The 25,568-nt window shown below is 36.9% G+C and overlaps 2 protein-coding genes and 2 long non-coding RNA genes across 4 annotated transcripts in view; 1 reads left to right on the top strand and 3 right to left on the bottom strand.

Annotated features, from left to right (window-relative positions):
- LOC130050801 (uncharacterized) overlaps positions 1–1,391 on the top strand; it is a 3,134-nt gene extending 1,743 nt beyond the window's left edge. The window contains exon 2 of the long non-coding RNA XR_008799063.1: positions 1,017–1,391. This is a non-coding gene — a long non-coding RNA (uncharacterized LOC130050801). The remainder of the gene's footprint in view (positions 1–1,016) is intronic.
- Positions 1–25,568, bottom strand: part of LOC130050805 (uncharacterized) — a 54,451-nt gene that overhangs the window by 18,784 nt on the left and 10,099 nt on the right. The window lies entirely within an intron of this gene.
- On the bottom strand, positions 3,388–8,946 carry LOC130050799 (uncharacterized). The gene is made up of 2 exons (XM_056151436.1): positions 8,159–8,946; positions 3,388–3,928 (listed from the first exon to the last, which is right to left on the bottom strand). The coding sequence occupies exons 1-2, from the start codon at positions 8,693–8,695 to the stop codon at positions 3,884–3,886; spliced, it is 582 nt and encodes a 193-aa protein (XP_056007411.1). The 5' UTR covers positions 8,696–8,946; the 3' UTR covers positions 3,388–3,883.
- LOC130050798 (THAP domain-containing protein 11-like) lies at positions 21,414–23,769 on the bottom strand. The gene is made up of 3 exons (XM_056151435.1): positions 23,354–23,769; positions 22,967–23,104; positions 21,414–22,783 (listed from the first exon to the last, which is right to left on the bottom strand). Exons 1-3 carry the CDS (start codon positions 23,568–23,570, stop codon positions 22,545–22,547), a joined length of 594 nt encoding a protein of 197 aa, XP_056007410.1. The 5' UTR covers positions 23,571–23,769; the 3' UTR covers positions 21,414–22,544.

Here is a 25,568-nt window from a genome sequence, read left to right as displayed (position 1 = left end):
TGAAAAGCGCGATTGTCGAGTAGACGAAATGTTTCCCTGATGTTCTCGTGGTCGCCGAAACAAAAGAAAGTGTTGAAGGGATTGTCTATTTGCATTTCTTACAAAGAGCTAATGGAGAGGGATGGCCATGAAGAGGGGTGACCACGGAGGGGGGTGACCATGGAGAGGGGTGACCACAGAGGGGGATGACCATGGAGAGGGTTCGTCGTTCTGGGGTTACTATGGACAGAATTTAGATTTTTATTTTAGAGGATAGGGTGCCTAAACAGGCCGATAACTCCTGCTGATATTATCTGGCGTACTCTAGGTGTAAATCGCCCTACTCCATAAAGGTCAAGCGGATTACAGACCCAAGTACCACGTGACAATGAGATATTAAAATTTTCCGCATTTTTTATTTGTTGTACAGAGCGAAAGGAATACTGAAATACCATTTTTTTTTTAATTTTCATCTATTTTGACAAACAAAACCAACTTCCTTATAATCAGATCAGCGACGCCGGACACGGTTTGCAAACGTGTGTATCCGGAGAGTAGAGGAGTCGCTCTCTGCGCTCTTCGTTAATTGACAATACACCGCCTCATTGTTAAGTGCATTTACAGCCCTGTGATTTGAATTTGATTGGGGGAAAGGGACACCACATTCTACGCCCTGATAGGTTTCCGATTTCATCCAAACATTAAACACTTGGACTCTGTGTAAAGGCTTTAGGGAGAGCTTATTATGATTGTACAGCGGCTCCCATTATCTAACGTAAAACAAGCACTGTGTTTCCCCCTTCTCTGTACCCCACGATACAAGCGTAACCTAGAAATGCACACTGCGATCAATGGAAAGCCTTAATTCACTCGTTTTTCTAAATGTCAAATAAATTATCTACATGAAATGCTGCTTTTCTGCAAAATGGCTATAATCTCATTCTAGCATCACCCTTCCTTGAAGCTTTAATTACAAATTATAACACTTGCATCATGTGTACAGTACCACGCCCATTTTGCAAAAAGCAGAGATTTAGATGCAAATGCTGCATTGAAATGGCGAAAAAAAGAAAAGAAGAACTTACATCAATTCCTTTTTGTTCTCGGATTTTCTCGCGAGCCTTAGCGGCGAAATAAACACCAGCAATGGGAAACACGGCATACAACGCCCCTACCATCACACAGGAATCACCGACCGCCTCAGCATTCTTACCCGCCGTATAGCAAGGTACAAAATAGGTAATTAAACACAGCGTACAGTTGTTAAAACAACCAAACAGGCCATTGGAAAATTCTACCATCCTTCTCAAGCTGGGTAAGAGACGGACACAAAATAAGACACCTGTTTGCCACTAGAAGGAGTGAATGTCGCAGTGAGAGAACGCTGGGTATTAGTGGTTACGGCGGATCTAAAACAGCGGCTGCGCCGGTACAGTGCTATGATAAACACTGCTAGTGACGAATTGATTGGTGGAAATGAAATTGGCCTTGGTTCCCTTTAGTGACCGAAACTTAGCATACATTCGGAATTTTAATCTGTTCCTATTGTAATTTCAACGAAGATGAACTTTTTTACTTAACTACGTGCAATAAAGAAGTACTGTACATTGTATTTCACAATATCACAGGGAAAATATAAAAACTTTTCTTTACTGAATAAGACCCCCCAGAAATAATGTAAATTGTATTTCACAATATCTACAATATCACAAAAACACTATTTAAGGTGGATCGATCCTCATGTGACTTATCAATACTATAACTATATATATTTAAGGTGGATCGATCCTCATGTGACTTATCAATACTATAACTATATTTTTAAGTTGGATCGATCCTCATGTGACTTATCAATATGAATGGTTAAAAGTGGAAAAACTGTATTAATTTCCACTCAATATAGTTTATTTTAATCAATAACCAAAGAAAATGTGTATGTTGCCACCTTTTTAAAGATGTCAGACATACAAAAACAGCTATATAATATAATATATATATATATATATATATATATATATATCTACATAAAAAAATCACACATTTTCGGTAAACAGAATAATGAAAATTAATAAAACCTTGTTGAAATGACAAATTTTCAATGTCAACAGTTTAAGAAAACTGCTAATTCATAGATATATAAAAATTAATTGTGGATATTAGGGAAATCATTGTGTCATAGACATGCAGTAGAGGGAATTCGAGCATAGGAGTTATTGTCCTTGACAACATTTTTAAAATTATAAATAATTGATTATCTATGGAAAATAAAAACTTTTTCAGTATCAAAAGTTTACTAGATTTTTTATTTTATTCAGTGAATGAAATTCCTCTAAAAGATATATTTCTATCATGCGCAAAATTTAATTAAATGAAGATTTTGTAAAAACCTATGACATCACATGAGGATCGATCAACCTTAATTAATTCGAAAGATGACCTGTAGCATCAAGATTTGTCCTCAAACATTTAACAAAATTCTCTAGGAACCACTAAAAGTTTTATCTCAAACATTTAACAACACGTTCTAGGGGCCACCAAAATCTATATATCAAACAGTTAACACCACAGTCTAGGGACCACCAAAATCTATATATCAAACAGTTAACACCACAGTCTAGGGGCCACCAAAATCTTTATCTCAAACATTTAACAACAAGTTCTTGGGGCCACCAAAATCTATATCTCAAACATTTAACAACACGTTCTAGGGACCACCAAAATCTATATCTCAAACATTTAACAACACGTTCTAGGGACCACCAAAATCTATGGCATCTACCGCTCAAAAAGAAAACCACCACTCTGCTCAAATCGAGCAAACATGAAATACTGAAGCGTTATGTACAGACCTCAAACATGAATACTGAAGCTTTACAGACCTCAAACATGAAATACTGAAGCTTTACAAACCTCAAACATGAAATACTGAAGCTTTACAGACCTCAAACATGAAATACTGAAGCTTTACAGACCTCGAACATGGATACTGAAGCTTTACAGACCTCAAACATGAATACTGAAGCTTTACAGACCTCAAACATGAATACTGAAGCTTTACAGACCTCAAACATGAATACTGAAGCTTTACAGACCTCAAACATGAAATACTGAAGCTTTACAGACCTCAAACATGAAATACTGAAGCTTTACAGACCTCAAACATGAATACTGAAGCTTTACAGACCTCAAACATGAAATACTGAAGCTTTACAGACCTCAAACATGAAATACTGAAGCTTTACAGACCTCAAACATGAAATACTGAAGCTTTTCAGACCTAAAACATGAATACTGAAGCTTTACAGACCTCAAACATGAAATACTGAAGCTTTACAGACCTCAAGGAATGGTGTACAATACGTCACTTCCGACATTTAGCTTGATAAACCTGATTCTTACACATCAAACTTTCCATCTTATTTATCCGTATCGGTGTAGTACTTTTTTTAAATCGTCTGTCCTGATTTCTATTCAGAATCTGCTCTTAGCTTCCTCCGTACATTGATTATGGGCATTATAGTAACTTAAAATCAACGGATTCCGAGACCTGTCCCTAAACTTACTTCAATCCCTTTCTGCTCTCGGATCTTTTCACGGGCTTTGGCAGCAAAGTAAACTCCGGCCGGGTTTATGAGCCAGTACAGGACAGCTACCATCATGCAGCTATCCCCCACCGCCTCTGCGTTCTTACCGGCAGTGTAGCAGGGGGCCACATACGTGATCAGACATAGGGTCATGTTGTTAAAACATCCACACAGGCCATTCTGAAATTCTCCCATTTTGTCACCGGTTACTGTGTACTAATCTTTAGGCTCTATATACAATATCACAGACAAGAGACAAACACCCACCGACCGTTTCTGCACCCGTATGGCTTGCACTGATCTGCTTCAAATGAGGGTATTTATATAACAGCGCCCTTAGTTACAAATATCACGTGATGAGTACCCTCCAAAGAGAATAACGAAAAAAGCAATCAAGCATCGAGTTATGATAATATGTATATGCAGCCTTAACACTCTTAAAAAGTTTGACTAAGCTAATGATATAAACAGAAAAATTACAATAGTTTGGACATATGCTTCAGTGCTTTGAGGTCAATGGGAATGAAACAGAACTTTCTGTAAGGGTCCACTGCAGACATTGATTTTCACGTTCTCAACATTCCGTGTTCTAACAATTATTTAAACTTCAAATAAATCAGCGACAGTACATGCATCGATTATTCACACATTGATCATGAACAATGATAGGAAAAGGGACGGCGCGGATTCAGGATTTTTTTCAGGTCAAAGGGAGTGTATTGAATATATGCTTAGGATGTTTGTATTGTAAGGGTATACACTGTTTTCACATCTCCATAATAGATCTGTGTCAACGTCCTTATACCTACATATCAATGTTAGCTTTCATGAGAAGTTCAAATGTTAATGTTTCTTTTCTTTTTTTTAAAGAAATGATACATTTTGTGTAACGGAACAACTTAACAAAGTTAGACAAAACACCTGGGGAAAGTCTCCAGCTCTCGACAAAATGTCCCAATCCAAATTCCAGTACATGGAATGGAAAAAACCTGACTTAAAAAAAAAAATTCCTAGCCTTGAAACTCATATCAAAAGATCAGTCTGAAGCACTGCATTTAAATCCCTTTGTCAACAGAATTTTGAATACATTTTAACTAGGCTTTGACAACAAAACAAGAATTTACCAATCTATTAACTAAGACGTAGTATAGTCGTATTTGATAAAGTTGCACCACCATCAATATTTCATCTTTAAGGGGGGAAAAGAGAAGAAAAAAAAGTTTCTAATACTACCGTGTCCTAGAAGTAATGATGAGTGCAATTCAGCATCTAATATTGTGATTACTAAACCTAGAAGTAATGATGAGTGCAATTCAGCATCTAATATTGTGATTACTAAACCTAGAAGTAATGATGAGTGCAATTCAGCATCTAATATTGTGATTACTAAACCTAGAAGTAATGATGAGTGCAATTCAGCATCTAATATTGTGATTACTAAACCTAGAAGTAATGATGAGTGCAATTCAGCATCTAATATTGTGATTACTAAACCTAGAAGTAATGATACAATTCAGCATCTAATATTGTGATTACTAAACCTAGAAGTAATGATGAGTGCAATTCAGCATCTAATATTGTGATTACTAAACCTAGAAGTAATGATGAGTGCAATTCAGCATCTAATATTGTGATTACTAAACCTAGAAGTAATGATGAGTGCAATTCAGCATCTAATATTGTGATTACTAAACCTAGAAGTAATGATGAGTGCAATTCAGCATCTAATATTGTGATTACTAAACCTAGAAGTAATGATACAATTCAGCATCTAATATTGTGATTACTAAACCTAGAAGTAATGATGAGTGCAATTCAGCATCTAATATTGTGATTACTAAACCTAGAAGTAATGATGAGTGCAATTCAGCATCTAATATTGTGATTACTAAACCTAGAAGTAATGATGAGTGCAATTCAGCATCTAATATTGTGATTACTAAACCTAGAAGTAATGATGAGTGCAATTCAGCATCTAATATTGTGATTACTAAACCTAGAAGTAATGATGAGTGCAATTCAGCATCTAATATTGTGATTACTAAACCTAGAAGTAATGATGAGTGCAATTCAGCATCTAATATTGTGATTACTAAACCTAGAAGTAATGATGAGTGCAATTCAGCATCTAATATTGTGATTACTAAACCTAGAAGTAATGATGAGTGCAATTCAGCATCTAATATTGTGATTACTAAACCTAGAAGTAATGATACAATTCAGCATCTAATATTGTGATTACTAAACCTAGAAGTAATGATGAGTGCAATTCAGCATCTAATATTGTGATTACTAAACCTAGAAGTAATGATGAGTGCAATTCAGCATCTAATATTGTGATTACTAAACCTAGAAGTAATGATGAGTGCAATTCAGCATCTAATATTGTGATTACTAAACCTAGAAGTAATGATGAGTGCAATTCAGCATCTAATATTGTGATTACTAAACCTAGAAGTAATGATACAATTCAGCATCTAATATTGTGATTACTAAACCTAGAAGTAATGATGAGTGCAATTCAGCATCTAATATTGTGATTACTAAACCTAGAAGTAATGATGAGTGCAATTCAGCATCTAATATTGTGATTACTAAACCTAGAAGTAATGATGAGTGCAATTCAGCATCTAATATTGTGATTACTAAACCTAGAAGTAATGATGAGTGCAATTCAGCATCTAATATTGTGATTACTAAACCTAGAAGTAATGATGAGTGCAATTCAGCATCTAATATTGTGATTACTAAACCTAGAAGTAATGATGAGTGCAATTCAGCATCTAATATTGTGATTACTGGTAGGTTCGGAACCATAGACGTGGTGTCAAAGGTCAGGCAATCAAAGAGCAGAATAATTAAACGTGTTTAAACCAGACATTCTGTGCACGTGGAAATACCGAGCCTTACACTCTGTACAATATAGAATCTAAATTACAGAATCTAACTTTATACTGGGACAGTCAATATAGAATCTATCTCTATACTGAAACTGTGCAATATAGAATCTAACTCTATACTGACACTGTACAATATAGAATCTATCCCTATACTGACACTGTACAATATAGAATCTAACTCTATACTGACACTGTACAATATAGAATCTAACTATACTGACACTGTATAATATAGAATCTAACTCTATACTGACACTGTACAATATAGAATCTATCCCTATACTGGGACTGTACAATATAGAATCTAACTATACTGACACTGTATAATATAGAATCTAACTCTATACTGGGACTGTACAATATAGAATCTAACTATACTGACACTGTATAATATAGATCTAACTCTATACTGACACTGTACAATATAGAATCTAACTATACTGACACTGTATAATATAGATCTAACTCTATACTGACACTGTACAATATAGATCTAACTCTATACTGGGACTGTACAATATAGAATCTAACTCTATACTGACACTGTATAATATAGATCTAACTCTATACTGACACTGTATAATATAGATCTAACTCTATACTGACACTGTACAATATAGAATCTAACTATACTGACACTGTACAATATAGATCTAACTCTATACTGACACTGTATAATATAGAATCTAACTATACTGACACTGTACAATATAGAATCTAACTATACTGACACTGTACAATATAGAATCTAACTCTATACTGACACTGTACAATATAGAATCTAACTATACTGACACTGTACAATATAGATCTAACTCTATACTGGGACTGTACAATATAGAATCTAACTCTATACTGACACTGTACAATATAGAATCTAACTATACTGACACTGTACAATATAGATCTAACTCTATACTGGGACTGTACAATATAGAATCTAACTCTATACTGACACTGTACAATATAGAATCTAACTATACTGACACTGTACAATATAGAATCTAACTATACTGACACTGTACAATATAGAATCTAACTCTATACTGACACTGTACAATATAGAATCTAACTCTATACTGGGACTGTACAATATAGAATCTAACTCTAAACTGGAACTGTACAAAATCTATTTATTGAGAGCTAGGAGGTTGAAGTATTTGTAAAGTACATTCTCCAGATTTTAGATTTGTTGTTACAATAAAATTCAGACAACATTCATATTCCAACATATTCCATTTGGATTTGTCTCTGCATCTTTAGAATCATAAGTCTGATTAAGATTACAGTGGCGTAGCTAGCGATAAAATAAATTGTAAACAGGGGATAGGGTGAGGGGGGGGGGTGATGCCCAGCAAACGCCGAGCATATTTTTAAATTACGATGATAAGAAAATTTCATTCTGGTACTTGTTTTAGTATCTCAACAATGAGATTGTACAGGACAAGCTCTAAAAGTTATAGGACCACAGCCAGCTTTATTCAGTGTGAGAATGAGATAGGACCACGACCAGCTTTGTTCAGTGTGAGAATGAGTGGTCTTGGAATGACGGCCATGGTCTTAAATGCTTGGTCTTAAAATGAGTGGTCTTAACCAACGTACTAAAACAAACTAAGCTGCATCTGCTCTTTACAGACTGACTAGGAACCACGTTTTCAGAAAGAGGACAAATATATCGGATGATAAATATCTTACGGGTTTCTCCACGTCTATAATTTTTCGTTCCCGGATCCTCCTTCGTGTGTCGGCTGCTACATAAACACCGTAAGGCCAAAACAGGAAATAAAGGAGCCCCACGGACAGAGAGTGATCCCCCACCGTCTGGGCATTCTTAGCTGCCGTGTAGCAGGGAAACAGACATGTTAACAAACACAGATGGGGGTTCCCCATACATCCCCATAGTGACGTCCGCCATTTACCCCGAAATTCCGGGGACATATTCCTATCCGGAATGTCGTCGAAATCGCTTTGGGTCATAGGCGTTCCCATCCGGCGGTAGGATGCTGACGTGTTTCCGGATGTGTTCGAGTGAACAGATTGATTTTGCGTCGTGTTTGATTGAATGGATTGATTGAGTCGAGTTGAGTTGAAGCTTAGAATACTCCTTCGCCCTTCCAGAGGTGGTATAGAAATGGACTTTCCTGGAGTCTGGACATTCACGGAGGATCTTCCATTCACTTCAGATTTAGTCACGCCTGCCTGACTCTCAGTCACTCCAAGCAAATCTTCCATCCTCTATTAGTTATCCCCCTCAAATCCAGTCACAACATTACAGAATTAACTGTATAGAATTAACAGGGTGATCGTTAAATAAAGACTTCCACAAATGACCTCCTGTGATCAGTGCTCGGTGTTGCGTTTGAATAGGTTTTTTTTTCCCCCTGTTTGATTTCCTTTCTGAATAACAAATAATTCCTTTGGTTTCAACTTCCAAGTCAAATGATTTTTAGATATAATATCTGGTGTTCGGACAAAGTGTTGGAACAAGAGAGAGAGAGAGAGAGAGAGAGAGAGAGAGAGAGAGAGAGAGAGAGAGAGAGAGAGAGAGAGAGACTCTTGCAGCTGTAATGATGTAAGATCGATAACTCTAACAAATCCCTAGTGATGTTTACGTCATGTTACATGTAGGCATAATCTCCCTTTGTATTAGAACTCTATATGACCAGTCTAAAAAACTTTTGTAAAATATTCCTGTTCGAGATTGACCAGTGCTTATTTCACCTTAACGATTATAATGACCAAACCATTTAGCAGATTTTTCTAAGGATGCGGTGTCTATTATTAATGATCAATAAACTTAATATCTCAAGCCTTAGTTTCGAAATCAAACTAACTTCTGAAATAATTTTCATCGACAAATAAAATGTTCAGTATATTTTTGCATCTTAAGGTATAAGACTAACTCCCCCAAATAGCAAATACATATATTAATACTGTATGCTTTTACTACAAATACATGTATCAATAATATCGACATATACTTATACGACAAATACACACGATCTTTAAAATATGTGTTTATTTTTTGTATGTACGTACACACTTATGAAAATACTTATACCTTTTAACAAATCGTACATGAGTTTTAATCAAATCTAAGTCGTGTAAAACAGGAATATTGCGAGATAAAGAATATTTTTCCGTTGTAAATCAAACAAACAGCGGTCCTGTTCAAAGACTTGAAATATTTTGACGACAGGTTTCATACTATCAGCTTGATGACCATTTAGTACCAAAAAACATATTATATCATACAACCACTTTGTACAAGGAGTACTAAGGAAGCTTTGCGTTTAATGCGCCCGTTGGTAGAGGCTGGACATTTGTGATTTGATTATTTCTTCGTGGACTATCAGCACATCCTTCATAAGACAAACCTACTAATCACATATTTTTTGTGGATTTATTAGAACTATGAAAACCAATGATGGTTTAGTGTAAAAATTTAATCCAAATATTTATAATCAAAATGATAAATGGTTTTGAAAAAACTGGCGGTGAAGTGTTCTCATTGGACTGACCAGTAAATGACTACCACATCATTTTTCAAAGCCGCTAAATTGATTCGTCAATGAATAGTTAAAACACTCAATGTAAAGCCCGAACACTTGTGAAGTCTTAAATTATTTAAGCCCCATCTCCTTGACCTTAGCAACTAGAAGTGGTTCGTTTCGCTTAAGGGGTAGAAGGGTGATTAAATATTAATTTATATAACTACGAGAGGTCGAAGACGGTGTCCACAACAAAATCAGTTTTGTTCAAAATTACACACACCAACAAGTACACACACGAAAATTCGTTACGTGTTACATAGATAGAGAAGTACTCATTAATGTTAATCAAAGACCACAAACCCAGTAAAGAAACAAGCGGAATCAGAGAGAGAGAGAGAGAGAGAGAGAGAGAGAGAGAGAGAGAGAGAGAGATGAAATAATATACACATTTCTGAAGACCTACTTGGATTCCTTTCACTTCTCTAATCTTTCCTCTCGTCTTTGCCATGAAATAAATTCCCACCGGTGGAAATATGCAGTAAACAAATCCGTACAACGGACAGCTTTCCTCCACCCCCTCCGCGTTCTTACCCGCCGTGTAACAGGGCACCACCCACGTGTTCAAACATAAATTAATGTTGTTAAAACATCCAAACAAATGGTTATTTTTTTTCCAGTCCCCTGGTTTGCCCGACATTTTGATGGTTTCTCACAAATTACCTTCCAGTACTATAGACAGTTACTACAATAATATTCTTCTGGGGCTTTTATATATTGAAGACACGTGATTGGCCGGCGTAGCTACGGAAACAAGTTACACAGCCCGAGGCCAGTTCCCAATCGATTCCATAATAACAGACTTACACAAGAATTACTCTGGTCTAGTGTTAATGAGATTAAGGAAAATAAGGACGGACATTTAAAAATCCTCTTTTCTTCTTTTTAAGATTCATATATTCAGAAGAACCATGACATTTAAACGGCTTGTTTGAGTGACCGGTACTTTCCCGTTCAACATAGAAGAAGTCGGACAAATCGTCACGGTTCATTAAATCTGGTGCTTACTATTGACCTGTCCGATAGGGTTGTTCTTAGTTTTCTTTAAATCTCTTGGCACTTAATACCATTCCTACATATCTTCCATTGTCCGTCGTGCTATTACTGTACCCAAGCATTATGCTTTTGGGATAAGTTCAAACTCGTGTGCCATACGAGTCCAAAATTCTCGAGCGAGAGACGTTAAACAAGATACAATGGTACTCATGTGATTATTAGACCTTTTCCCACCACAAATTTGGGCAGCAACTCCAGATTTGGGAGGAAAGCGCACTACAAATGGGTCAGGGTCTTTTCATGTCCATTTTAATTTTCAATTCTATTCCCCACAACCACCCAAAATTAAAATATATTTGTTTTCACAGACGACCGGTCGCGGTAGGTCAGTGGTAGAGCGTTCGCTTCGTAACCGGGAGGTTGTGAGTTCGAGCCCTGCTCGTGCCCTGTTAAACCTAAGACGTTAGAATAGGTAGTGAGTGCTCCTTCGCCAAACGCTCGGCATTTAGAAATGAGAATCACGGATCTTTCGGATATGACCTTAAAAACGGGGGTCCCGTGTCGCAGCAGGCGTTGACATGCTAAAGAACCCTCACTGCTATGGCCCTGAGCGCTACACATAGATCTAGAAATATGTGGTACTTCAGCTGGTGACGTCTCAATAGGAGTGACAAATTCTCGATGGGACGTAAAACCAATCAATCAATATTCACAGACGTGTTCAGCTGTTGTAAAAACTCCAAACAACTTACAATAAAACCCTGTCTCTAACAGCACCAGCAACATCTAACAGCACCAGCAATAGGCCGCAAAACCCTGTCTCTAACAGCACCAGACACAGTCCGCAAAACCATGTCTCTAACAGCACCAGCAACAGTCCGCAAAACTCTGTCTCTAACAGCACCAGCAACAGTCCGCAAAACAATGTCTCTAACAGTACTAGCAACATTCCGCAAAACCCTGTCTCTAACAGCACCAGCAACATCTAATAGCACCAGAAACAGTCCCGCAAAACCCTGTCTCTAACAGCACCAGCAGCATCTAACAGCACCAGCAACAGTCCGCAAAACAATGTCTCTAACAGCACCAACAACAGTCCGCAAAACCCTGTCTCTAACAGCACCAGCAACAGGCCGCAAAACCCTGTCTCTAACAGCATCAGCAACAGTCCGCAAAACAATGTCTCTAACAGCACCAGCAACAGTCCGCAAAACAATGTCTCTAACAGCACCAGCAACAGTCCGCAAAACCATGTCTCTAACAGCACCAGCAACAGTCCACAAAACAATGTCTCTAACAGCACCAGCAACAGTCCACAAAACCCTGTCTCTAACAGCACCAGCAACAGTCCGCAAAACAATGTCTCTAACAGCACCAGCAACAGTCCGCAAAACCCTGTCTCTAACAACACCAGCAACAGTCCGCAAAACCATGTCTCTAACAGCACCAGCAACAGTCCGCAAAACCATGTCTCTAACAGCACCAGCAACAGTCCGCAAAACCATGTCTCTAACAGCACCAGCAACAGTCCGCAAAACAATGTCTCTAATAGCACCAGCAACAGTCCGCAAAACCCTGTCTCTAACAGCACCAGCAACAATCCGCAAAAGTGACAAAGATAAAAACTTGACTTTGTGTACAGAATATGCGAAGTATAGGAATAATGAAACATGAAGATTCCCGAATTACTCTTTAACGACTGTCGGGTATATGAATAATGAAACATGAATATTTCCGAATTAATTTTTAACGACTGTCGGGTATATGAATAATGAAACATGAATATTCTCGAATTGATTTTTTAACGGCTGTCGGGTATATGAATAATGAAACATGAAGATTCCTGATTGATTTTTAACGACTGTCGGGTATATGAATAATGAAACATGAATATTTCCGAATATATTTTTTTAACAACTGTCGGGTATATGAAGATTCCCGAATTGATTTTTTTAACGGCTGTCGGGTATATGAAAAATGAAACATGAAGATTCCCAAATCGGTTTTTTTTTTTTTAACGGCTGTCGGGTATATGAAAAATGAAAAAAAAAAAATTAACGGTTGTCGGGTACGGTGCCCGAACAGGAACGTAAGATGTTCTGGCATCAAATTTATGCATACATACAGTTTAGAACATTGTATGTAATATCACTGCTTAGAATTAAGAAAGGAGTGCTAGTATTTCATGTAGTTATGTGTGTTGTATTGTCAGAATTTTATCATAAATATGCCATAGAAATGCTGTACTTTTACTTGTAACCCAGGTAAGAATACTTTGTATTTACCTGTAACCCAGGTAAGAATACTTTGTATTTACCTGTAATTCAGGTAAGAATACTTTGTATTTACCTGTAATTCAGGTAAGAATACTTTGTACTTACCTATAATTCAGGTAAGATATTTGCGGAATCGTGATGCTTTATTTTTTGCGGAATAGTAAAACTATTGCAACATTTTTTTTGGGGGGGGGGGACGTAATATCAATTTTCGAAAACATGGATTGCCGTTGCAGCCAACATGTAATAAGAAGTCGGACAATTCGTCACGGTTCGTTACATCTGGTGCTTATAATTGACCTGTCCGATAGGATCGTTCTTAGTTTCTTCAAACCACAACACATGCTCTGTTTCTTTCACTCTGATCTCGAAACTCTTGGCATTTAATGTCATTCATACATATCTTCCATTTGTCCGTCATGCTAAAGAGAATGAGAGAGAGAGAGAGAGAGAGAGAGAGAGAGAGAGAGAGAGAGAGAGAGAGAGAGAGAGAGAGACTGATGAAATAATATGCACATTTCTGAAGACCTACTTGGATTCCTTTCACTTCTTTAATCTTTCCGTTGTAATGGGCATAAAAGTTTCATTGTCACTATTTTCGTAATAAATAAATTTAAGTTCTGGAGAGAGAAATAGGATATCGAGACAATCAGCTGTACTAGGATATCCAGACACTCAGCTGTACTAGGATATCCAGACACTCAGCTGTACTAGGATATCCAGACACTCAGCTGTACTAGGATATCCAGACACTCAGCTGTACTAGGATATCCAGACACTCAGCTGTATTAGGATATCCAGACACTCAGCTGTATTAGGATATCCAGACACTCAGCTGTATTAGGATATCCAGACAGACAGTTGTACTAGGATATTCAGACACTCAGCTGTACTAGGATATCCAGACACTCAGCTGTATTAGGATATCCAGACACTCAGCTGTACTAGGATATCCAGACACTCAGCTGTACTAGGATATCCAGACACTCAGCTGCACTAGGATATCCAGACACTCAGCTGTACTAGGATATCCAGACACTCAGCTGTACTAGGATATCCAGACAATCAGCTGTACTAGATTCTCCAGACACTCAGCTGTATTAGGATATCCAGACACTCAGTTGTATTAGGATATCCAGACAATCAGCTGTATTAGGATATCCAGAGAATCAGTTGAAACTCCGTTCTAAACAAACTTAATTGAGGGATTTACTCACGTGGAAAAGTTCCGGAGTAAGAGTACGACCATTGTTTTAGTACAGTATGTAAATATCAGAGACAGAGAAATTAAAATTACATATATCCTTCATGTGTCATATTCATAATCTTAAAAATCATGCCATTGCTGTCTTCATTTTTTAGCGTTGTCATATTGTCATTTTTGAATTTTCTGGGTGGGTGTAAATTCAAAAACAAAAAAATATGACAACCACATGTATTGTTTGGTTGTATTTACACCCACCCAGTAACTAGAAAGAAAAAATGAAATATAACACATCTACCCCAATGCATTTTTGTTACGAACTTATGAGGTCGTGACCGAGTTAAGAATGCTTACAAGCAGTGAACCAGAGAATGGCGTCTCCCTACAATACTGTTAACACACTCTCATATTGCATCACAGAACGTCACTTCCTGGTTTTTCTCTGTGCTAGGAACCTTTGACGTCTTTTGTTTCCTATCAATCAGATGAAATATTTACAGCAATCAATGGAAGAAAATAAAGCAGGCGAGTTGTTATGGATTCATTTTGTTATATGAGCAGGCAAACTTCTGTACAGACATTATCGGTTCTTTTCATGCATTTAAAATCTACCTTTATCCAGAGAAAACAAATTAGTCAAATCAATATTGGTCAATTACGACAATTAGCGGTATAGAGGATGCTCAATGAGCTGAAAAGCATGTTAGTATCAGGGTCAGAATCTACACCAAAATGCTTAAAGACCGAGGAAATAAGTACCACCTTCAATTTTACCTGGTCTGTAAACCCCTGTCAATTAGGAGAAATTTAGCTTCAAATTGGATGCTAGAAATTGATGGACGTTTAGTTACTAATCCGTGTGTATACATTGTCCACCTCATCTCTCGATCGAGGCGTCCGTGAAATCTTTTGATGTTTACCGCGTAGTACGCCAGCTCAATAGAGAAAGTTTTGATAAGAAAATTATGGCTTTGTATTACATCTACAGTCACAAAATATAATGTATTGAGTAGAAAATCTTACATATAATTACATCAATTATAATAAATTATGATGGGTTGTGTTTAGGAAGAGGTGCGATAGAAAATTATGGATGGTTAGAACATAATTTACATTGACATGGAATTTATGCTCAAGAGACTGTACCGACTCTCATTGGAAATGTCGTGTTTATATATTATTATCAAAATCTTAATTATGAGTAAATACGTCATTAAAATTCCGTTTATATTCAGTTGAAATTTTATCAGCGTCATTTTACGACGAAACATGGCAACAAAAGTAACCGCAACTCTATCAGAAGAGAAATTATCTGCTGTAAGGGCCCATTTTGCATACAATGGTTGGGATTGGGATGCCGAGGAAGAAGAAGTTATATCTGAGAAAGTACCCTCTTCGCCTGGACCAGCTATTGAGGGAAATGCCGGAAGAGCTGAATGTCCCGACTGTTGGTGTAGGCTGTGCGTTATGGACGAGTCGCACAGACAACTTTGGTGGCCAGAAAATCCCGGTGTGCCGTCCAGAAAAAATAAATCTAACAGAAAAAAACTTTATAAGAAATTCTGGACTATGTTGAGTCATCGTGGGGTGTGGGACGATGATCGTTATATCGCCAGAAAATCCGCCGCAGTACGAAGGGATTCTCGTAGGAATCTGTATGTTTGGTAGACGCACGGATACAAGAGAGACATCATGCCTGACTGTGTTATTCGTAAAGTCCGAGCATGGTATTCAAACCTAATTTTTCAATGGCTAACGGCCTCAATTACAAAATAAATTTATCGTGCTTTAACATGTTTGATTCTTTAATTTTTTTAATCAATATTTTGAATAACATGCACAAGAAAAATAATTGCACTTATGATTTATCTTACGAAAACGTAAAGGTAACACAGGTAACATCCCGTGTATTCAGGAAGCTATACACAAGCTACCATTCTTCCCGCGGGGCCTCACACCTGCTTAAAATTAGCTCCGCCCCCAGCTAAACTTACCTGAGGTAAACCGACCGGTCGAAAAACTCGGTCTTTAAGTAGTCTCATAGAGTCCCCTAAGTTTGGAACACTGATTTATTGTACATATTCAACAAAATATTTAAAAGAATTAAATGACTGATTTTACAAGTATCTAGCAGGACTTCTTCCTGCACCACCGAGTGGACATTGTACTGCATATCAACTACTGGAAGCATATGTCATACTAAAGTAAAAAGTATTGATGAAGGGAAAAAATGTTGTATGATTTGGAAGGGGTGGGGGTGATTGATTGATTGATGTTTTCCGCCACACTCAACAATTTTTCAGTTATCTGGTGGCGCCCAGTTTTTATTGGTGGAGCAGAGAACCCAGATAGAATGTACCTGGGAAGAGACCACCGACCTTCCGAAAGTAAACTGGGAAACTTTCTCACTTACCGCCGCGAGCGGGATTCGAACCTGCGCCGAACAGAGGTACCGTATATACTCACCTATAAGTCGGTCCGCCTATAAGTCGGTTGTATTTTTTAAGGTTATTTTGTAGGAATTTGTCATTGACCCGCTTAGAAGTCGGTACAAATTTTTGTCAGAATAGATTGACAATTTCAAGTCAATCCTCTAGTGTTTTAACCTATGTTTCAAAAAAATATTTTGAGAAATTAATAATTATGAGGTGCTCAATATCCAAGCCATATCCGTTTTGGGTTTAAATGCATCCCTTGATTTATTATTGGCCATGATCCCTTGATTACCTAAGCAATTATGGTCTCCTAATGACCAGTACCTGACACCGTGTTTACTTAGTGTCACGCGCCTCGCGAAAACTGTTATTGTGGGATTCCGGTATAATTCATTGTATCAACAATAGTTTTTGAGTCAAGAATGATGATCTAAATTATCTGTTAACAATATTCAATCTTTTAAGAAATATATTTCAGCCGGTATACATATGAATATTTCAATGTTAAATCGGGTTCGTAATTCAATTTTACCGATAAACGATAGATTATTTGAAAGTATTACACTGTAGTTACCGGTATGTAAATAATTTTAAACCAGATAAAAATATGTAAATACTTGTACTTTATACACGATTTTAAAATACATAAACAATACGTCTAGATATTTGTGAACAATAATCATTTGTGTGGTAGTCCATGATAATCATCGGAGTTGATTAAAAACACTACATTACGCCGCCCAGAAAAATACCAATCTTCTTAGGACGCGCCTATAAGTCGGACATAGAGTTTTGGACCAAAAATTGACTCCCAAAAAACCGACTTATAGGCGAGTATATACGGCAAGAGGCCGTGTGATTATGAGCGCGATGCTCTAACCACTCGGCCACGGGGGGTATAAAATGCCTTTGATAGAGTGTGGTACAAGGATCTACCTTACAAACTGAGAATGTAAGGAATTTCATGATAGAAGCTATTAAAGTAACATATCACAAAATGTAATATACAGAAACTTATTTTCTTCTGGAAATCATACTAATGCAGGTGTTCCCTGGGGCTCTGTACTTGGCTCACTTTCATTTTTGATATGTACGTCAACAACATTTTTAAAATTGTGTTATCTGTTTGCAGCTGATAATTCCTTAAAACAAAGTTTACACAACTTACAGAAAGAACTCTGAATCGTGATAATTACTTGTAAACATCAAAGTTCCACAACTTACAGAAAGAACTCTGAGTCGTGATAATTCCTTATATCAAAGTTCCACAACTTATGGGGAGAATTCTGAATCGTGTTAATTCCTTACATCAAAGTTCCACAGCTTATAGAGAGAATTCTGAATCGTGTTAATTCCTTACATCAAAGTTCCACAGCTTATAGAGAGAATTCTGAATCGTGTTAATTCCTTACATCAAAGTTCCACAGCTTATAGAGAGAATTCTGAATCGTGTTAATTCCTTACATCAAAGTTCCACAACTTATAGAGAGAATTCTGAATCGTGATAATTCCTTATATCAAAGTTCCACAACTTATAGAGAGAATTCTGAATCGTGTTAATTCCTTACATCAAAGTTCCACAGCTTATAGAGAGAATTCTGAATCGTGTTAATTCCTTACATCAAAGTTCCACAACTTATAGAGAGAATTCTGAATCGTGATAATTCCTTATATCAAAGTTCCACAACTTATAGAGAGAATATGTATAAGAAAATAGGGATTCTCAAAAAGCTTTTAAAGTAAATTCATTTCTAAATTAGATATATACATATACATGTAATAAGACCACGACTAGAATATATATGCAGTTCAACTCTAGCCTGATTGTACTGTGCAAATTACTGAAAAAAATAAAGTATCAATAGCTTCAAGAAATTCTGTGCACTAAGAAACAGAGTAGGAACCCTTTGAAAAAAGACGTGATAGATCTCATCTTGTATCCATGTATAATATTCACAACAGTTTAGTTCCTGTTTACCAGAAAAATATCATCCCAACTATCAAAAATGCCACTTCTAATCATAACACACGTCATTCTTTATTTTTCCAGTCTTGACAACATGAATAGATTAATATGGTTACTCAATAGTGTTGCTATGTACATGTATATATATATTTTTTTTATTTTTTCTGTGTGTATTTCTGACTGTTTTGCATTAGGATACACGGTGGTACTTACATGTAATACTAATAAGTATTATCATGTTCAAAATGTCTCATGTATGAACATTGTTCATACTAATAGTCAGGGTTGGGCAGTTGAAACCGCCCCCAGTTTTAACCGTCTCGGTCAATACTCCCCAAGTGGTCAATACTGGTCAATAATGGTCAACTGTGATTTAAACTGTCCATTTTCCTATTTTTGTACATTTCTTTCTCTTTATTTGCTTATATACCTTGCGTAAATCATTTACTTTTGTAGGTCTTTTCTCACCCAAGGCCATGGAAAATTACAGATCCTTAGAGGCACACACTTTCTTTGTGTCTGGCTGGGTTCAGACAGTATACCATCTCAAGACAGATAGTGGGAATTTCATCCTTAAAGCTGATGTGAGACCGTCATGGAGGGTCACAGAGGAACCTCACCACCCCTGGGTTGCAGTTAGGAAGGATGGTCAAGTGATAGCTGCTCACTGTGATTGTATGGAAGGGTAAGTAAAGAAAACTAAAACACTTAGGCATATGCACTTTACAGCTCCTTTATACATATATAAAGTCTAAATGGATATGGGTTTCTTTGTTTATTTTTAAAAATATTTTCATAAGTGTTTCAATATTCAAGTTTGGGGAACCGTAGGATATAGAAGTAATTTAATATGTTATATTTAGAATTCATAATTTTTTGTAATAATATATTATGATTGTAATGACAATATGATCAACATATGATGATAATGTCAAGTATTATTTACTGAAAGAAAGTCAATTTTTCAGACTTGGGGAGACATGTTCTCACATTGGAGCTACTATCTTTAAAATGGAGGCAGCTGTGAGGCTTGGTTACACATCGGCAACATGTACCGATATACCCTGCGAGTGGAACCAGTGCTTTACAAAGAACGTCAAGGCTGCAGTGCAAGAATATCGGCAATTAAATTCTACAAACAGTCTGCCAAAGAGAAACTGAAGTCATCACAACAGAAAGGAAAGCCATTACCTCAATCATCAACAGTGTCTGACCAAATGAAATTTCTTGATGGGCTCAGTGCATTAAAGACAAACTCCGTTGGACTCAGTACTTTCAAGGAGCATTGTGAACCCTTTATTGGACTTGGTCCTAATCATGATACAAACAAACAACTGCTACCCAGTCTACGTGAGTTGTTTAAAGAAGACAATACAAGTCTTAGCCAGGAAAATCTTCTAGATCTGTGTGCCAGAACTGCAGTTACTGTAACGAAAGAGCGTATCGACTATGTGGAGGAAGTGACCAGGAATCAATCCCTTTCCACTACATGGCATAACATGCGTGTTGGAAGGATAACAGCATCTGTGGCAGGGGAGATTATAACCAGGAAGGGACAGAATCCACCGATTTCTATTGTGAAGAAAATCTGTGTTCCACAAAACAGACCCTTGAGAGTGCCAGCCATAGAATGGGGAAACACACATGAAGAAGATGCTTTTAAGTTATACACTTTCATTTATCATCAAGCTGAAGGACAACTTAAGGAACCACCCTCAGGCCATATTTATCTGGCACCAGAAGTCAAAATGAACCACATTGATGGATCTACGACTAAAGTAGGACTTTGCATCCATCCTGAGCCTCACCAGATGGAATGACCGAGTGCAGCTGTTGTGGGAAAGGAGTTCTTGAAATCAAGTGTCCATACAAGTACAGGGACACAGGTCTGGACTCCGCCATTTTATTGGACAAGTCCTTTTGCTTGAGTGATACATATGCATTGAAAGCAAACCATAGGTACTTTGCACAAGTGCAGTTGCAGATATATGTGTATGATGTTGACTATGCGGACTTTATAATATGGACCCCTATCGACTGTGTCATAACAAGAATAGAGTGTGACCCCACTTTCATTTCTGAAATGATACATAAGCTGGAGACCTTCTGGACACACCACATTCTACCAGAACTGCTAACAAGGAAACTGGAGAATAATAGGAGTGGAACTACCCTCAGTGCCACAAAACTTTCCAAGACTAACATATTTTGCATTTGTAATGCAACAAGTGACACTGACTCTGATATGGTAGGATGTGATAAATGTGACCAGTGGTTACACATTTCTTGTCTGAAACTTAAACGCCTGTCACGTATCAAGACTTGGTATTGCAAGGAATGCCGATTGCTAATGAAAAATCAGTGAGTTCATGGTTGAAGCAATTTGTATTGACATGTATTGAAATGTAAATATTGTAAATTCTAAAAGCAAAGTTTGGATAAACTATAATTTATGACTTTCATATCAAGACATAATTAATTTAAACCATTTATTTGAAGTTCTTATTTATACATAATCATCATTCATATTGCAATTAATTTATTCCAGATTGAAAAATGATGTTTCGTCATTGTCACAATCATATTGAATTATTCATGAAAGAAATTAAAAATTGAAAAAAATAATGGTCTTGTCTCTGTCACACAATCACATGCATTACTCTTGAAAAACAATGCTTGGTTCCAAATTGGTGAGGGCAGCACACACAGTTAAAATTTTGTCACAGCTGGCATAGGATGCATCCAACTTCTCATTCTTTAAGCTTTGAATACAGCGAATAGAAAAAGTACCTTTCAGGATGCTAAATCTGTTTTTCATACATCCTATTACTCGCTCAATGTGTATTCTCACAGATGAAACTTTCCTTGAGATTTCCACTTCCCTAGCAGACAGCTGTTTTTTCCGTTTAGTGAAAGCTGGAGTGATTAACTCTGCACTGCACTGTGCAGCAAAGTCATCAGCAAGGGTAAATCCTGTCTGCTAAAATTTGGTCTCCTGGAGAATGTAACTGAGAGTCAATAAATCCAGAATTTCTAACTATTTCTAAGTCTGATGCTCTTCCACCCCAGCATTTTGACAAAAAGTTGATTGCTCCGAGTGGGTTGCACGAAATGAAACACTTAATGGTAGTATGTCTCTTGTATTTTACTGTAACACTGTGCACGGGCGAGGAGGTTCTTCGGTGCTTCAATAAAAATCTCAAAACAATCGATGATAGAGGTCAGTCGAGGAAACTTTGCCTTGAATACAGTTGGAATTGTTCTGTGTATTATCTCTCGGTCTGACCATCGAATTAAAAAGTCTAGCTTAGTATGCATTATATCCATCCACTTCCAAAAATAACCAACAGTTGTTGATTTCGGTATGCCTTTTGCATGAGCAAGAAATTCAAAAGTCAAATTATGGTGCAGTTTTATCAAGGTTAGAAACAACTGTTCCTTGGGTGGAATGGTACTTGCTGCTGAGTGTTTTATAAATGTGGACAGAAAGTTGAAAAGATGAAGGAATACTCCCCATGAAATGCCAGTTATCATTTTACATGCCTCGCCGTTTCCCTCCACAGAATTGGAATTAAGTGTACTTGCACTAACAAGTTTCTCGCCAAAGCTTCATCTCTCTCCTGCCTTAAGTTTGCGATTTCCTCGTACAGCTGTTACCTCTCTGACTCCTCTAAAGGTTGTCTTATGGGAAGGATATCAGTTTGAACAGACACACTGTTTGGATAATAATCACAAGACTCATCACAATTCACTTCGCCTGAGTGTTCGTCAATATCTATCTGTAGGTTTTTAACATATGAATGTTCACTCAAAGTTCTTTTATGATATTCAGGTGACTGCTGGTCAAGTAGTTTAAGCTTCTTTCTGGCAGTGACCTTCTGTCCTCCAGACTCTGAAAAAAAGTTGTAGAACATTTCAATTTAAAAGATGGGTATAGTGTAAGAAGGAAAATAATTACATATGTATTTAAAAACAACTGCAACACAATTATTATATTCATCTATGCTACATTTATGTAAACATTAAAAGATTAGGAGCTTTAAATGTGAGCCAACAAATGAAGATTTAAACCAACCTGTTTCTGCAATATGTCGCTTCAAGGTACGCTTGTACCTTTCCACTTTCTTCGAGGATTTGCTGAAGGCAGAATCCTCATTTTGAGGAAATACCGAGGGCACAAAGTCAGGATGACAAGGGTCATTTACTTTTTTACCTGAAAAGAGGTGCTTAAATTAATTTATATTGCTAAAATGTCATAAGAATAATTACGAAGTATATAAAAAAAAATCCGAGATATCCAAATGTATTCTTGCTTTCTGTTCTTCACTGGCTACATCTTGAAGCATTAATTTCGACAGCCTGCGTTTAGTGAGCGTATATTTAATTAATTAAACTTATTATTTTAATAATAAAATAAGTGATTATAAATAGGATGTATGCAAATGATAATAAAATTTCTTACCAGATACAAAATGGGCAGAACACACGTAGTTATGCCCCGATGTTGGAGCCCACAACTTATTCTGATCGACGCTTCCGTCTTCGTTCACATGGGCCCGATTAATTGCTCGAAGCCATCTTTCTCTTCGATTCGACTCTTTTGGTATAATAAAGAAGTTTCTATCTGAGTTTGATGAACTGTTCGCTGTGCAGCCATGTACACAACATCCCTTGACCATGATTGCAGTTTTCTAGTCTAATGTAAACAATTGTTTCTCCTTTACCCCAACTGTCATGGCGACCGAAATGCTTGATTGAACACGTGACCCAATTCCCCGTATGATCCACTTTGATTTTTCTCTCTCGATGTTTTCTGCCACACTCAACATTTTTTCAGTTATATGGTGGCGCCCAGTTTTTATTGGTGGAAGAGAGAACCCAGATACAATGTACATTGATAGAGACCACCGACCTTCCGAAAGTAAACTGGGAAACTTTCTCACTTACCGGCGCGAGCGGGATTCGAACCCGACAGAGGTGAGAGGCCGTGTAATTTTGAGCGAAATGCTGTAACCACTCGGCCACGGATCGACTTTGAGAATGGTCTCAGAAACTCTGGATATCATCTTTTAAGAAATAATGCAACGATAGTAATTAGCAAATGTACCCACTGTCATCATATTTTACGTCATAATTTACGGAAGAGTTCGACAAAGGGAAATAACTCTTGGGGAACTCGGAACTTCCGTATTGAAAAGGAACACCAATGTCATGTAATTGCTGCAGAACAAATCTTTTTGCTGATTATATTTTGGACATTCAAGGAAATAATGCACATTTCCTTCAATTTCATAGCCACAATGCAAACACTGTGGAACATCAGTCATATAATCTTTCAATAAATAAGCATTCAAATCACTAGCTTTATTCCGTTATTGACAGAGAATATTTTCTTGTTTATTGCCAAAACTAAAGTGCTTTATGATTTTTGGAATTTTCATCATTTTAAGTTTAGACTTGAATATGGATTAAGTAGGAAATTTTTTTATATCCGCATTTAGCTCATTCCAGAGTTTGATTGTCGACGGACTGTTGTAGTAAGAAGATGTGCGGCAAAGTGGCAGACAATAAAGATTGCCACTTGAGCTGAGATTATACACATGATCAGTTGGAAGAAAAGGTTTAATTAAGTCAGACGAAAAGGTTTAATTAAGTCAGACTGTGGAGCTACATGTATACCATTTATTATTCTATAAAATAAGCTTATGTTTATCCCTACGAGCTTGTAAAGTTTCCCAGCCCAATTCACTATATAAATTACTTTTTGAAGAATTAACTCTAAGCCCTGTAATTATTCGCGTGCTGCTTCTATTTGAATCTTTTCAAGTAATTCAGAATTTTCTTTAGTACAATTGCCCCATACTACATCACTATATTCCAATACTGGTCTGATGAAAGCAAAATAGATCTATCTTGATAAGTGTTCCACTCAAGAGTAACTATGTTTAAGCAATCTTTATATGTTTTTTAAAACCTTTTGGATGCTCTTTGGGAGTTGATTTTATCAACTCCTCTATACAGTCACTCGACTCAAGGTGGTGTGGACCTTAGCACTTCTTTACAAACAGATGTGATGTTCAGCACTAGCACCAAATAGGTCGTAAACCGTTTACGTATTACGTGTTTAAATGCATAATTTCTGTAAAAATGACTTTTCTACTGTCGGTCAATTGAGTATGTACATTGAGAAACAACCAAAATATCACTAGAAATACAATCTAATGTCAACAGCGATAATTCACGCAATCAAAAATTCCTACACACAGACAGAATATCATCGATCAGAATACAGTACAGGTCAAAAACACAGGGCCTTGCGGCCGCTTTAGCGTGGACATAAAAAAGTCGGAGTCTTTGAAGTTGTGGTTTCTACGTGTTCAATAACAGTTGCGAGGACCTTTCAAATTCAAGGACACATATACATGTACACACGTGTCCACAATCAAAAAAATCAATCGATCGGCGATGATAGTAGTAAAAATACAAATTGAAGCGAACCAAAAATACCGTGCATCACTACATTCAATGTTGGAGTGGCTGTATTCATTTTCCACCTTAGTGATAAAACCAAGAAATATATGTTTATGATCTCAACAGTAAATTAATTTTGATTATTTTAGTATGCAAGCAACCAGTCATGCAGTTCAGACTTTTCCAAACTTTCAAATCAAATATTG

This window comes from Ostrea edulis, chromosome 10 (genome assembly GCF_947568905.1).
Source record: "Ostrea edulis chromosome 10, xbOstEdul1.1, whole genome shotgun sequence".
Classification (NCBI taxonomy): domain Eukaryota; kingdom Metazoa; phylum Mollusca; class Bivalvia; order Ostreida; family Ostreidae; genus Ostrea; species Ostrea edulis.
This window is presented reverse-complemented; position numbering and strand designations above follow the sequence as displayed.

What these genes read in the sequence shown, in the direction of transcription:
- LOC130050799 (XM_056151436.1), bottom strand. Translation starts at nt 8,695, where the DNA reads ATGGAAGATTTGCTTGGAGTGACTGAGAGTCAGGCAGGCGTGACTAAA. An exon ending in TTATAGACGTGGAGAAACCC is followed by an intron (nt 3,929 to 8,158) that starts GTAAGATATTTA and finishes TTCTCTTTGGAG; the next exon opens with GGTACTCATCACGTGATATT.
- LOC130050798 (XM_056151435.1), bottom strand. Translation starts at nt 23,570, where the DNA reads ATGGTCAAGGGATGTTGTGTACATGGCTGCACAGCGAACAGTTCATCA. An exon ending in TTCTGCCCATTTTGTATCTG is followed by an intron (nt 23,105 to 23,353) that starts GTAAGAAATTTT and finishes ACCTCTTTTCAG; the next exon opens with GTAAAAAAGTAAATGACCCT. An exon ending in GCGACATATTGCAGAAACAG is followed by an intron (nt 22,784 to 22,966) that starts GTTGGTTTAAAT and finishes ACTTTTTTTCAG; the next exon opens with AGTCTGGAGGACAGAAGGTC.